Source organism: Mytilus edulis, chromosome 4 (assembly GCF_963676685.1).
Source record: "Mytilus edulis chromosome 4, xbMytEdul2.2, whole genome shotgun sequence".
Classification (NCBI taxonomy): domain Eukaryota; kingdom Metazoa; phylum Mollusca; class Bivalvia; order Mytilida; family Mytilidae; genus Mytilus; species Mytilus edulis.
Window position 1 is genome coordinate 82,054,292 of NC_092347.1, and position 12,656 is coordinate 82,066,947.

General features: G+C 30.2%; 1 protein-coding gene and 1 long non-coding RNA gene across 15 annotated transcripts in view; one reads left to right on the plus strand and one right to left on the minus strand.

Annotated features, from left to right (window-relative positions):
- LOC139520728 (exocyst complex component 4-like) overlaps positions 1 to 12,454 on the plus strand; it is a 45,488-nt gene extending 33,034 nt beyond the window's left edge. For 5 of the 14 annotated variants that reach the window (XM_071313640.1, XM_071313637.1, XM_071313641.1 and 2 more), the window contains 12 exons: positions 95 to 112; positions 3,757 to 3,830; positions 4,354 to 4,492; positions 5,436 to 5,517; positions 6,288 to 6,495; positions 6,937 to 7,026; positions 7,749 to 7,780; positions 8,313 to 8,427; positions 9,465 to 9,583; positions 10,083 to 10,178; positions 10,734 to 10,845; positions 11,797 to 12,454. In XM_071313640.1, coding sequence (XP_071169741.1) covers positions 95 to 112; positions 3,757 to 3,830; positions 4,354 to 4,492; positions 5,436 to 5,517; positions 6,288 to 6,495; positions 6,937 to 7,026; positions 7,749 to 7,780; positions 8,313 to 8,427; positions 9,465 to 9,583; positions 10,083 to 10,178; positions 10,734 to 10,845; positions 11,797 to 11,970 — 1,259 coding nt within the window. In that variant the 3' untranslated portion in view covers positions 11,971 to 12,454. Of the gene's footprint in view, positions 1 to 94; positions 113 to 1,158; positions 1,180 to 3,756; positions 3,831 to 4,353; positions 4,493 to 5,435; positions 5,518 to 6,287; positions 6,496 to 6,936; positions 7,027 to 7,748; positions 7,781 to 8,312; positions 8,428 to 9,464; positions 9,584 to 10,082; positions 10,179 to 10,733; positions 10,846 to 11,796 lie in introns of all 14 variants that reach the window. The other 9 variants (XM_071313642.1, XM_071313647.1, XM_071313638.1 and 6 more) reach the window with 2 other exon arrangements.
- Positions 694 to 3,640, minus strand: LOC139520730 (uncharacterized). Its single transcript, XR_011663949.1, has 2 exons — positions 3,552 to 3,640; positions 694 to 3,248 (listed from the first exon to the last, which is right to left on the minus strand). It is a non-coding gene; the product is annotated as an uncharacterized lncRNA (long non-coding RNA).
- Positions 12,455 to 12,656: the final 202 nt, after the last annotated feature.

The following is a 12,656-nucleotide window of genomic DNA, read 5'->3' on the forward strand; positions in this document are numbered from 1 at the left end:
TTTTTTACCCAGATTTGAAAAAAACTACATTAATATAAATTACATTAAAAATTTCACTGCAACTAATTTTGATATACTTGAACTTTGTTGATAGTTGATGAAGAAGATGGAAGTAAGTCAGGTCACATGTTGTTGTATTGTTGTCATGTGACCATGTTGTTTTGATATTGTGATGCTTTCTTGTAATCTCCCCTTCTAATTTGTTTTAATGTGCAAGATATCTTGCCTCTTTCTTAATAACATATTATTTTACATTATTGCCTAATTCTATACAGTTTGAGAAACGAGAATCTTGTTTTATCTTTTTTATGCATCAACTGTTTTATGAACATTTTTCATGATATGACATGACATTACTAAATGCATTAAATGTGCATGTTTATTTGTTTGCCTCAACCAAGTTGAAGGAATAATCCTTGTTGCCACAGTTTATTTAAATGTGTCTTTTGGTTTTTTTCATGTGCACTTGAAATTTTTGCTCAAAGCTGCTTGACAGTGTCAAGTTTTATCTACCAAATCACTGAAGATGTTTTATCTTTAAAGTAGCTAGTTGAACTGTTGTTTTTTTCCCCAGAAGGAAAATACAACTATTACTGATATGATAATCATTATAACTGCAAAAATTTAAACACTAGAAAAGGTTCCCTAAAATCCATGTATTCATGCCCACATCTAACATAAAACCATATGTTTTACTCTCCTAATCATTTGAATACATGTATAAGTTTACTTTTTCATGAAATGACATAAAGCACTTAAAAAAAGCCTACATTATGAAATGACCATAATCATCATAGCTGTCCTTTATTGAGCTTTCACCATTTTCTTGATCAAAACATAATTCAAATGTGATCAAGGGCATTTATTTTTATATTTTATATTTACTCTTGTACCAATGTTTCATCCGCTTTCATAATATCTATTTTGTTTTCCCATAATCTTCATGAGCTTTCTCATTATGAATAAAATTTTGTTTGCAACTTTTAACTTTTAATAGAAAATTGACCTATTGTTTTCCTTTCAGAGAAAAATATGTTTCATCTTCATTTAAAATTAATGTCACCACAAAACTTTTATAACTAAATGTGTAAGTGCTCTACATCTACTAAGGAAATCATGAAACAAAAAACAAATGTGAAATGCTGTCTTTATTCCTAGGACTTCAGATCATTATCTCTGGTAGATATGGGTTAATGTTTAATAAATTTTGCATGTTTAGAATGAAATTCAAAATAGTGTAGCTGTGGCCATTGATTGACACATTAAAATCGTCCATTGACTGGGACAATTTAGGTGAACGTTTGTATGTAACGACCAATGCTCACTATGTACTTTTTAAAGACACTTAAACTATGGGGTCACCAAAGGTTCTCAACACCTAAATAAAGTAATTCGAAAAATTAATCAGAAATAACACGATATTTTGATTTATATCAATTATATAAATCAAAACACAAAGGTTATTCCTGATTAATTTTTCGAATTATTTTATAATTAAAGGCGTTAAGAAACCTTTGGTGACCCCACAGTTTAAATGTCTATCTAGGTACGTCGTGAACAGTGGTCGTTACAGACAAACGTTCATGTAAATTGTCCCAGTCAATGGATGATTTTAATGTGTCAATCAATGGCCACAGCTACACTGTTTTGAATTTCATTCTATGTTTCTTATGATGTTGCATCTTTCATTCATGGATTCTTTTAAGTTTGACATCCAAATCCAGATCTACGAGTACTAATTTTAACTTTGACTTGGTGTAATGATGCATCTTGGGAAGTAAAGAAGCCATTGACTTGGTGTAATGATGCATCTTGGGAAGTAAAGAAGCAAGTCCTACTAAAAGTGGCTCTCTTTAACCTCTATGTTCTCCTTTGACAAAGATTTAATTGCTGTGATAAGATTTTTCCTGTCCCTTGGGGGCATTCCCTGTCCCTTTAATTTCATAAATTTTGCATCATATCATATTTTGACCATTGTGGCCGTGGGAGCCATGCCAAACACCCTCATATCATGAATTGTTAAATGTCTCATAAATAGTTAAAATAGTAGCAATTAATTAACCATATATTTTCATATATATTCTAATTGGCCATGACAATACCTTTGTAGTCCTAGAATGTATTTGTTGGGCATTTTCCTTACTGGACTAACTTCTAGAGATGAAGGGAGACATTAGTTTTAGTCCATTAAAACATTTCCACCCAGTGTATGTTTCATTTACTTTGTTATGTCCTATTTCAGATCTAATCAGATAATAAGTAAACTACAATCAAATAACTTGATGTAAGGGGATAGGAAGTATAGAATGCAGCCTCCAACAAATACAAAGAAATTCTGACTACAATTTATGTTTATTGATTTTTTAATTGTACATCAAGGCCTGTGGTTATCATTTATTTTTATTGTTTGCATGAACTGTTGATGTTCTGTTTGTTGACATGTAGCTTTAAAAAATAAATTGGGGAAAAAAACCTAAAATATTTATAATTAGTATACAGTATGTTGTTTACAGATCTTTACAGTTTGAATAATAAGAAAAATTGTCTGTAAATTTTGTATATGCTTATTTTTTATTTTCATTTTGTATGTGGCAAGTAATTTGCTCATTACCATACCTAAAAAATGCTTGATTTAGATATTATCTGAATTTAATTGGGTTGTAAGTCAATCATTATACCTTCATTGGCTTGTTCCTTTCCTTGGTACATGTATAGCCATTTTTTTATTATTATTCAATGATTACATGTACAGCCATTTTTTTTTATTATTCAATGATTACAAGTATAGATATTTTTTAAAGATTTTGATTTGTGGTTGTATAGTGCTCCATAACAGCAAATATACAAATTTAGTTACCACAATTTCAACAAGGCCCTACATGTGCAACTATCATACATCCCACAATATTCCTGACACAATTGGAAGCAGAACCTCAGTTCAGTTGAAATGGTACAGAATTTCCAGTGAAGTGTTGTCCATTTTGGAAAAGATACTGACAATTAATTATTACCTTTTACTTTCACTTTCATTTTAACATAAATTTAGTCCAACCAATAATGGTGGCGTTACGTCTTCTTAACCTTTTTGTAAACGCCATATGAACCTTATTTTATATACTTATTATGGATTTGTTTCCCATCATTAAGTTGTCCTGAAGATGCAATTGTAAGTGATGAAACATGTAGACAGGATTACAGTATTTCCTTGCTTGGGATGTTGTTTTTATTGTGTTACAAAGAGATTAACCCTTTCCTCAATGGAAATATTTTATTTGCATACTTGATACGCATAGGATTTTTCAATGAAATGCTGAAAATATGCTTTAAAGTATAAAAATCCTTTGCAAAAAATAAATTTTTCGTCAAATAAATTGAAGTCAGATATTCTTGTCAATATCCTTTTCATATTGGATATAAATTTTATTAAGTCTGATGCAGACATTTGGTAGGTATAACGTTTCAACTGAGGTACTACACAGGCGTCAAAAGGTGTCATTATGGAGTAAAGGGGATGATGTCAAAAGGCGTCATTATGGAGGAAAGGGTTTAACAATATTGTCATCTAAAACATATTTTGAATGGCACCAGAAAAGAAAAAAAATATTAAAAAATCCAGTAAAAGACACAATCTACAATTTTTTCTGTTTATAAGATATTGTTTTGAATTTCTGAATACTTAGTAGTCAGAATATACCTATCAAATAGTTTATATATTGTTGATACTCAAATTGATCCTATATAAAAATTAACCTGCAGGTTTTGATGCACTGAGACATGTTGTTGATCACAAAACTCAGAAAGATTTAGGAGTGACAAGACCACTTTTAACTGTAAGTATTTTGACATTTGAAACATTTAAAAAAAAAACATTAAAACTTTTTTGGACAATTACACTATTGAAAAATACTGCATTTTGTACTGGAATGGCATAGTATACTCTGAAGAAATATTTTTTTCAATGAATATTGCTTGAATTTATGGTTCTTTTATAATCTATATCTTCAAAGGATTCCACATAAATATTTTTAAATCATTATAAACCAGTAATATGAAAGAAAAAAATAATAAACAAACAAGGTTATTCATTTTGGTCTTTCTCTCTGATACATAAGCTTTATCATGATTATAAGGTGAACATGTTTTTTTTGGCTGTTACCATCTGACCTTAAACTCATCTGTATGATTCATTGGTCAATATTAAGTTCTTGTGTTTTAATCTTTATAAGAAATTGATACATTTTAGTGTGTGCTATTTAGTTATAAAAAGACCACTTATAATCTACAAATGGATATTGAAATAGTTAACATTATATATTTTTTTAATTTAAAATCAAATGCAATTTTGTTATTCAGAGTACTGTAACTGTAGATAGAAATATCAGGAAACTACAGGAGCTAATGCAGAGTTTACCAACCTATGGGGACCAGTTTCTCAACATGATATGTAACATACTAAAGGAATATAGAGATACCTGTAACTCTGCATATAGAGGTAACTGCATAATCAAATTAAATTCTATATTGTCTAAGTTACTACTACTGGAATCATATTAGATAATGCACAGGCACAGCTTCAGTGTGTTGACACTACAGAGAAGGTCAGATATGTATGAAAATAAGAAGATGTGGTATGATTGCCAATGAGACAACTCTCCACCAGAGACTAAATGATATGAAAGTTAACAGCTAATGGTCACCATACAACCTTCAGCTGAGAGCAAAACACACATGACATAGTCTGACTTGGTGAACAAGCCAATATGCTTTTAATCCATTATACTCCTTGCTATAGATTAACAGGGGTATAAAGTTTTTTAGCCATTGGTCTGTTAGTGATTATGGTGTCTGGATGCTAACTACACCACTTTATTTTGGATAGCAACCTAACGTGGATGTGTGGTCATATAAAAGATGAGTCAGATCCCTTTTAATTCTGAGATCTCGTATCAAAGGTCAAGGTCATAGCTAGTTCAAATAGACTGAAGTTTTTGCAAAATTGTAATTTCTGGATGCTTAATTAAATATTTCATATGGGGTTGCAACCTTTCTTTGATATAACACATATAAAGATTGGAAGAACCCTAAGGAATTTGAGGTTGACTAAGAGTCTAAAGTTATTATACAGAAATTTGTGCATTAAAATTGCTGGTTACTTGATGATTCTAAATTAAATTCTATGGTATGTATGGAATTAAAACCTTACTTTATATATGGTCACATTTAACTGGAGGAAGATCCCTTTAGATTTTGAGGTCATCACTTTAAAATCAATGTCGAAACTTCTAAAAAATCAGATATTTTCTTGGAAGTTTAAGACTTTGATCTTCTCTTATATGAATACATTCAACAGAGTTTGAAAAACTGCACAAATAAACTGCTACAAAATTATGACTATTACTGATGCATTTTTTGTAAGTTTTAATTTTCTTCCATAGGGATAGTACAAATAGAATCTGATGAAAAGAGAGTGATCAGTGCTACATGGGCTAAAGATGAAGATATCAGTAGATTTCTAAGGTATGTTTATTCTGTTATTTCAGATGTTTGATTGAACATTTTGTTATTCCAAATTTAAAGCTTGTATTCTGTTTTATGTCTGTTTGTATTGTATTGTCAGTCTGTCTGTTTGTCCCATGAAATATCTGTCACTATTTTCTCATGCTACACATGAAAATTTCCTGAGGTATTAGGCTTCATATGATCATATTACACCATATGATGCATTTTCATATCTGTTCACTCTTCAACTTCCTGTTAGCTGTGTATTAAATTTTCTTACTCCCAATGGCCATGTCAGAAATTTTTATCAAATTTTTCCTAGGTACTACAAATCAAGAGTACATGTGAGCATGTTATACCGTGTGATGCCTGTTTAATCCATTGCTCATCAACATTCAATCATTTATTAATTTGAAATCTAAGTTAAGTAAACAGCAGTCAAAGTTTAAAGGAAGTTATTAAAAGGTATAGGTCTTGTTCAATTAACCTCTGAAAAGTTATTTTGAATTTAGTTTTATTGAGACTATGAAAGGAATTGTGTAAAATGGAAGCTTACCAAGAAGTATTGCAGTATGGCTATCTTACTTACTAACTTAGTCCTTGCTATGTCTGGAAGCACAAAGGACAAGGCCAAGTTTCCTCAACACCTATCTGTTGTTTGTTTTTCTTTCCACTTTGCCCCAGTGATATCCTCTGTCCTTTATTTCATTTTCTATAGTGTGCCTTCACATTGCAGTATTTTCCACATGTTTATTGTCTTTGATTTTTAACTTGAATTTGAATTCCAGATCTTTACCAAGTTGGAGAAGTTTACAGATGTCAGAGAGACAGGACTTGAGTAAAAAACTTTGTTCTGAGGAGGAAATCAGGACCCTTAACTCTAAAGAAGCATTAATATTGATCAGTAATCTGTCATCAGAGGCCATTATTCCACAGCAAGAAATTATTACTGATGTTACACAGATGAGGACCATAGCTAATGTTCATGAAAGTCTGGTACGTAATGGTTTCTTTATAGGAAATTAAAAAGATTGGTTAAAAAATAATGCCATTGTTTACAGTTTTTTAATATTTTTTTGGAAGGAGAATAATTCAACTAAACTGATTTCGTAAATTTGAGCCCCAAGTTACCATGAAAAAAAGTCAATCACATGTTCTTATTTGATATTAAAGCTTTATTTAAACTGAGTTCTTTCTTAAAAGAAAAATGACAAAATCACACGTGTTCTGCCCAATCTATTTTTATTTTTTATCTGGTTAACCAATTTTTTTGCAGAAGTTGTAGCAGGATAATTATTCATATGTTACAGCACTATTTTATTTGATATGATCTGTATCAAGATAGTCAACAATCATGCACACTAGGAGCAAAAGATAGAGCAATGAAGCACATTGACATCCACCGATAATATTATTTTTTAAATTTCTTTTGAACAGGAATGGTTTGCTGGTAGATTGAGACAGTTTTGTGAGTTACTATCAGCTAGATCACCCAACTCCATGAATTCAATAGAATTATCTACTAGGGTAAGTATCATTAAAACCTATTTACTGGTACTATTATATGTTTATCAATGCTTTATAATATGGTATGATATCAAATACTCCTCGCTCATAGTGAAAAGGTATTATTCTCATTTAATGTTTTTAAATAATATAACTAGTTCAAATTTCCATTAGGCAGGTATACAGAATTTGTTATCCACTTAATCATAGTAAATACAAAAATTTCCCTAATTTGCAAGAATAAGTTCCAATAAAAATATCTAAATACACATCTATTAGGAATGCAGCCAATTTTTTATAAAAAAAGAAGATGTGGTATGATTATTAATGAGACAACTCTTCACCAGGGACCAAACGACACAGAAATTAACAACTACTGTGGATTCATTAATATTTATTGGATACCAATTTCCGTGGGTTTCGTTGGTACAGGTTAACAACAAACTCAAATGTTCAACAAATAGCATATTTTCAATAGACTTTGTATACACAGATTGGAAAACCATGACATCAAATATCCATGAAAATGCAAGTTTTCAGCAATCCACGAAAATCGATACCCATGAATATAAATGAATCCACAGTTTAGGTCACCGTACAGCCTTCAATAATGAGCAAACCCCATACCGCATAGTCAGCCATAAAACTCCCCGAAATGACAATGTGAAACAATTCAAATGAGAAATCTTACGGCCTAATTTATGTACAAAAAATGCAAATACATAAATTTTGTCTGTTTTCAGGAATACCCACCTGTGTCTGATAAGTCACTTGAGTAAGTACTATTAACATGAGCTATATGTCACTGGAGTAAGTACTGTTAATATTAGCTATAAGTCACTTTAGTGAGTACTGATAATATTAGCCAGTGAGTTAGTGCTGTTAATATTTTCAATAAGTCATTGCCTTGATGAATATTGTCTTAAATTAAGCTAATAGAAAGAGTAGTAGAAGGAAACAGTGAGTATATAGGTATATTTTGACAAGTAATCTAACCTTAAGGAAAGAGCAAGTTGAAAAATAAGTAAAAAATATGAGGTTTTCTGAACATTGATATCATTCATAAGCAAAAATGGAAATCTTTTTGGCAAGCTAGAAAGCTTATCATTGTGTCGATCTTCGGATACTTTACTGTATCTAAGAAGAAGACCTGATGATCTGTTTATCATGCTTTTCCCACACCCTTAGACAGTTTTTTGCTTGATAATATCTCTTCACACATTATTACACCACTGATAGCTTCTCCCCAGTCATTGTAACATCACTATTAAGTTCTGCTCACATCTCAAAATGTTTGAATATTTCAGATCACTTAAAATGTTGGTCAAAGATTTCCAAGACTTGGCTGAAATTTGTTTGCTGTTGTTGCATTTGGAGGTCAGAGTTCATTGTTTCTACTTCCTGTTACCAGTGGCAAAACAGGTATAAAATTATAAACTTCTATATAGTATATATTCTTATATTTGAACTGCATGGATGTCATACTGAGCATAACTAGCTTTTAAAGTATGTTAAACAATTATGGCCTATAGAAAAGGTCAATATCAAAATTTTGGATCTTCATTTCTTTTAAGGGTCGACAATTGTGATGTTATACCAAACTTATAGTAGAAGGGACTTTTGAACCATTGATAAAAAAGGATTTACCTTGCTGTAGTAACATATTGTCAAAACACTTCAATTAGAAAATTATGTGTGTCTTAGAATTTCTCATATGTGCAACATAAGTAGACTCTTTCTGTAAAATATGGATGGCTCTGAAAAGGACTGTTTACAAAAGATATCCTTGATGCAGGATGAATTTCCAAGCTTTGTTTCCTTGTCACTTAATAACTTTTGCCATTTTGTTTACATATTCATGAGGGGAGATAACTCATGCACAAATCAAGAGGCTAAAATTTATTCACTGATGAAATAAAGGCTTATTCACCATTGGGTGTTTATTTTTTGGGGAATTTGTCCTTCCTCGCATCAAAGGAGAAATAACTGAATTATTTCATGTCGCAATAGAAATTATGACATAAAAATAATATTGAGAAGTGAAATGGAAATGGGAAATATGTCAAACTTAAAGAAACAGCAACCCATTCAAAGAGAAGAAAACAGCCAAAGGTCACCAATGGGTCTTCAACACAGCAAAAAAATCTCACACCCTGAGACAGGCTTCAGCTGGCCCTTAAATAAAAATGTGTACTGGTTCAGTGAAAATGGACATCATGATGTTGTATCTACTATGGCGTTGCATGCATGCCCTGAATGCTAGACAAATATTACATGCAGTGGTTGACTATACGTTATTGCATCTAATCCAATGTTTTAAAATTTTAGATTTCAAACATGATTTAGTCAAAGTTTGTTCTCAATATTTAAAATATTTAGCTTGAAAGAAAATAGTAAGGGAATCAGGAAAGGTTAATTAATTAACAGATTGTATTTTCAACTGATTCTTTTTATTTCAGTCAAATTATGCTGGTCCTATAGACGATCTTGATCCAGATTCAAATGTACTTAAACTAAATAAAGATTTATCGGCAATGGAAGAAATGTTGGTTCAGAGCTTACAACCACAAAAGTTTAAGTAAGTTTACAATAGGTTTATTTTATGAGGTTGGAGGAAAACTGGTACAAGAATGCAGATATCGATAAATATGCAAAAGGTGAGGGAAAAGCACATTAATTAATGAATAAACGCAACACAAGAGTTACTGATCACATTCTTAAGTCACAAGTTGAATATTTTGTTTATATTTGAATTCTTGTATTAATTATTATATTTATAACATTGACTTTGAAACTTTAAATAAAGTAGAAAATGCACAGAATCTTTTTCTAATTATTTGTTTTTACCAAATGATGTGGATTTGAGCAACTTGGGGACTCTGTATAGCTTCAACAATATACACAACTCTTACAATATTTATAATAACTATATAGGGCCCCTGCATGACACAATGTGAAATAATCAAACAAGAACAATGGCCTGATTTTTGATTAATTAAAAATGAACAACAAATATGCAGACATCAAACCAACAACACTAACATCCTTATAAAGTAATAATTTCTTTTTTATTGCAGATATATATTTGAAAGTCTCGGATTTCTAGTTTCCTCCATTTTAATGAGTAGTATTCAGTACTTAAAAAAGATAAACGAGAATGGTATAAAGAAAATGTAAGTTGTAAATAATAGTTAAATTGACTTTTTTTTGGGTGTTGGGTTTTTGTGTCTTTTTATTTTTATGATGGTCAGTTCATTTAGTAGAAGAAACATAAAGGTTAATCAATGATCTTTGAATAGTAACAGACAAACTTTATCACACACTGATAATTCGAGTGCACTGTATTTCTATAATGATACCAATTAACAGGTTTCTCCAAATAGATATTTTAGCATATCCAATTCAGGAAAATCTTAATTTCTATATTTGGATGTATTAGTGTGATTAAATTATTCTAATAGTTTTTCTTTGTTTTAAAATCTTTCAAGATTTAGTTGTCAGACATTTTGTGAGTTAAAATGTTTTTTTGAATAGGGTACTGTTGATTAATATATTTTGCAGAATTTAAATTTCCCCATTTCATAGCTAAACCAAATAAGCAGTGTTTTCTTAATAGAATCGTATTAGTTTTAATGCCTGCATTTGTGAATAAATGTGATTAAAAGTTTATTTTGTAGTTTGAAATGCAATAGGAAAGTTTTTCTGAATTATTCATTTGATTATTTTAGGTGTAGAAATTTATTTGCCATACAACAAAACCTGACCAACATTACAATGGCTAGAGAAACAGACCTAGATCATGCCAGACAGTATTACGAGCTTCTTTATATGAACCCTGATGTAAGTGCTTTTTATACTGCTTATAAAACTTCAGAGATATATAAAGTTGGTAATGGCATTGGTCTTTCCTTCTATATTTCTGTCAAGATGGTAACGTGAGTATCCCTTGTATGATTTGATTAAAAATATAGTTTGTAAATGATGGAAAAGGACAGAAGCCTGGTTATATGGTTAATGACTCTGGAAGATATAAGAATTATGCTGAAAATAAGGGAACATATATAAGAAACCTTTCAGATTTAATTATATGCTTTATATAAATTATATCATATTGCATATGATATATATTATACAATATGAATTTTTGTTTGCCTCTTTTTGTATGATTATTGTACCAATATATCATTAATAATTTTTTAGCCTTTGATAATCATTGAAAAATATTCATATTTTGAGTATATGCTCCTTGAGTGTCTATATATAGTCAGTAAAATCTTTAATCATTTACATGTACATTGAATATAAACCCTTATTTCATAACAATTTACTTATTAACATTTTTGCATGGCCCTCTGTGATAGTTGTCATGGCTACCTTGTTGTTCGCTAATTTCATAATACTGTAAATTCAGAAATTATTGCAATAGTTTTATAACTGTGAAAAATGCAACAGGGATAATTATAATCACAATAATTAAAACTTGATTTTGAGATTTTTTTATAAGAATTAAACAGGATTTTTCTCAAATATCGCAAAAAAATTTAAATCACATTTTAGTCTAAAATGCTGAAGTCGCAATAATAAATGGACGAAATAAGTTCTGAATTTACAGGTTAAGAAATAACTTAATATTAAGTGTTCAATGCTAGATACGTTCAAAGTATTTAAGTGTTTTGAAAGAAAATAAATCTGCATAAATTAGAAAATATTTGTATGGTTGACAAAAAATTACCAAGTTAGTAAGGATATTTGGACTTTTAGTGATAGTTTTTTATGTTTATCTTTTCCTAGGATGTTCTGTCATTGATTGTTGAAAAAGGACCAGATTATTCCTATACAGAATATGTCTCGCTGTTCCAGTTATACCAGAAAAGCCATCCACACATTAAACCAGCTAATTTAGACACATTGTTACATAAACTTGAGGAAGTCATGAACAAAACACAGAATGGTTCATCTACATAATAATCATATCCATTTAGAACTGGATAACTATAAGCATGTACTGTTTTATTAGGATATCAAAGTCATCATGGAGTTATGATCCGGCAGTGTATGAATACCAGTTTTTCTTGGAGAGAAAAAAAAATCACAATATTTGCTTATGTGTTATTATTTTTACTGATGCATGTTATTGTATCTGTTACATGTTTTCCCCAAAAAGTTAACTTTATGGACTAAATCAGTCTACAGAATTGGCAAGCATTACATACATGCTTTTTGATCATTGATCAGGTTCAATTACAAAGATAAAGAACTACATAATGCCACTTTAAAAACATTGCAGTATTTATTAAGCAAACATATATAATCCTGATTACTATCTATGAATGGAATTGATGAATAAGTTATTCATCATTTAAACAGTGCAATATTATTTTGTTTAATTTGTGATATATTGATGTTGATTGTATGTTTATATATATGTATATAAAATTGAGATGAACAACAATGTTCTTTTTCCTATGATAGAAACTATTTTTTAGCTACATGTACCTTCCAGAGCAAAACCAGATATTTACTAATTATGGGTACTCAAACTATTTATCCTAAACGAGTGCATGTGTTTTTTTCACATTTTGCATGCACTCTAACCTGAATTGTCACTGCCTTGATAGTTAAATTTCCAGGCCTACCTTTGAGAGCATAAA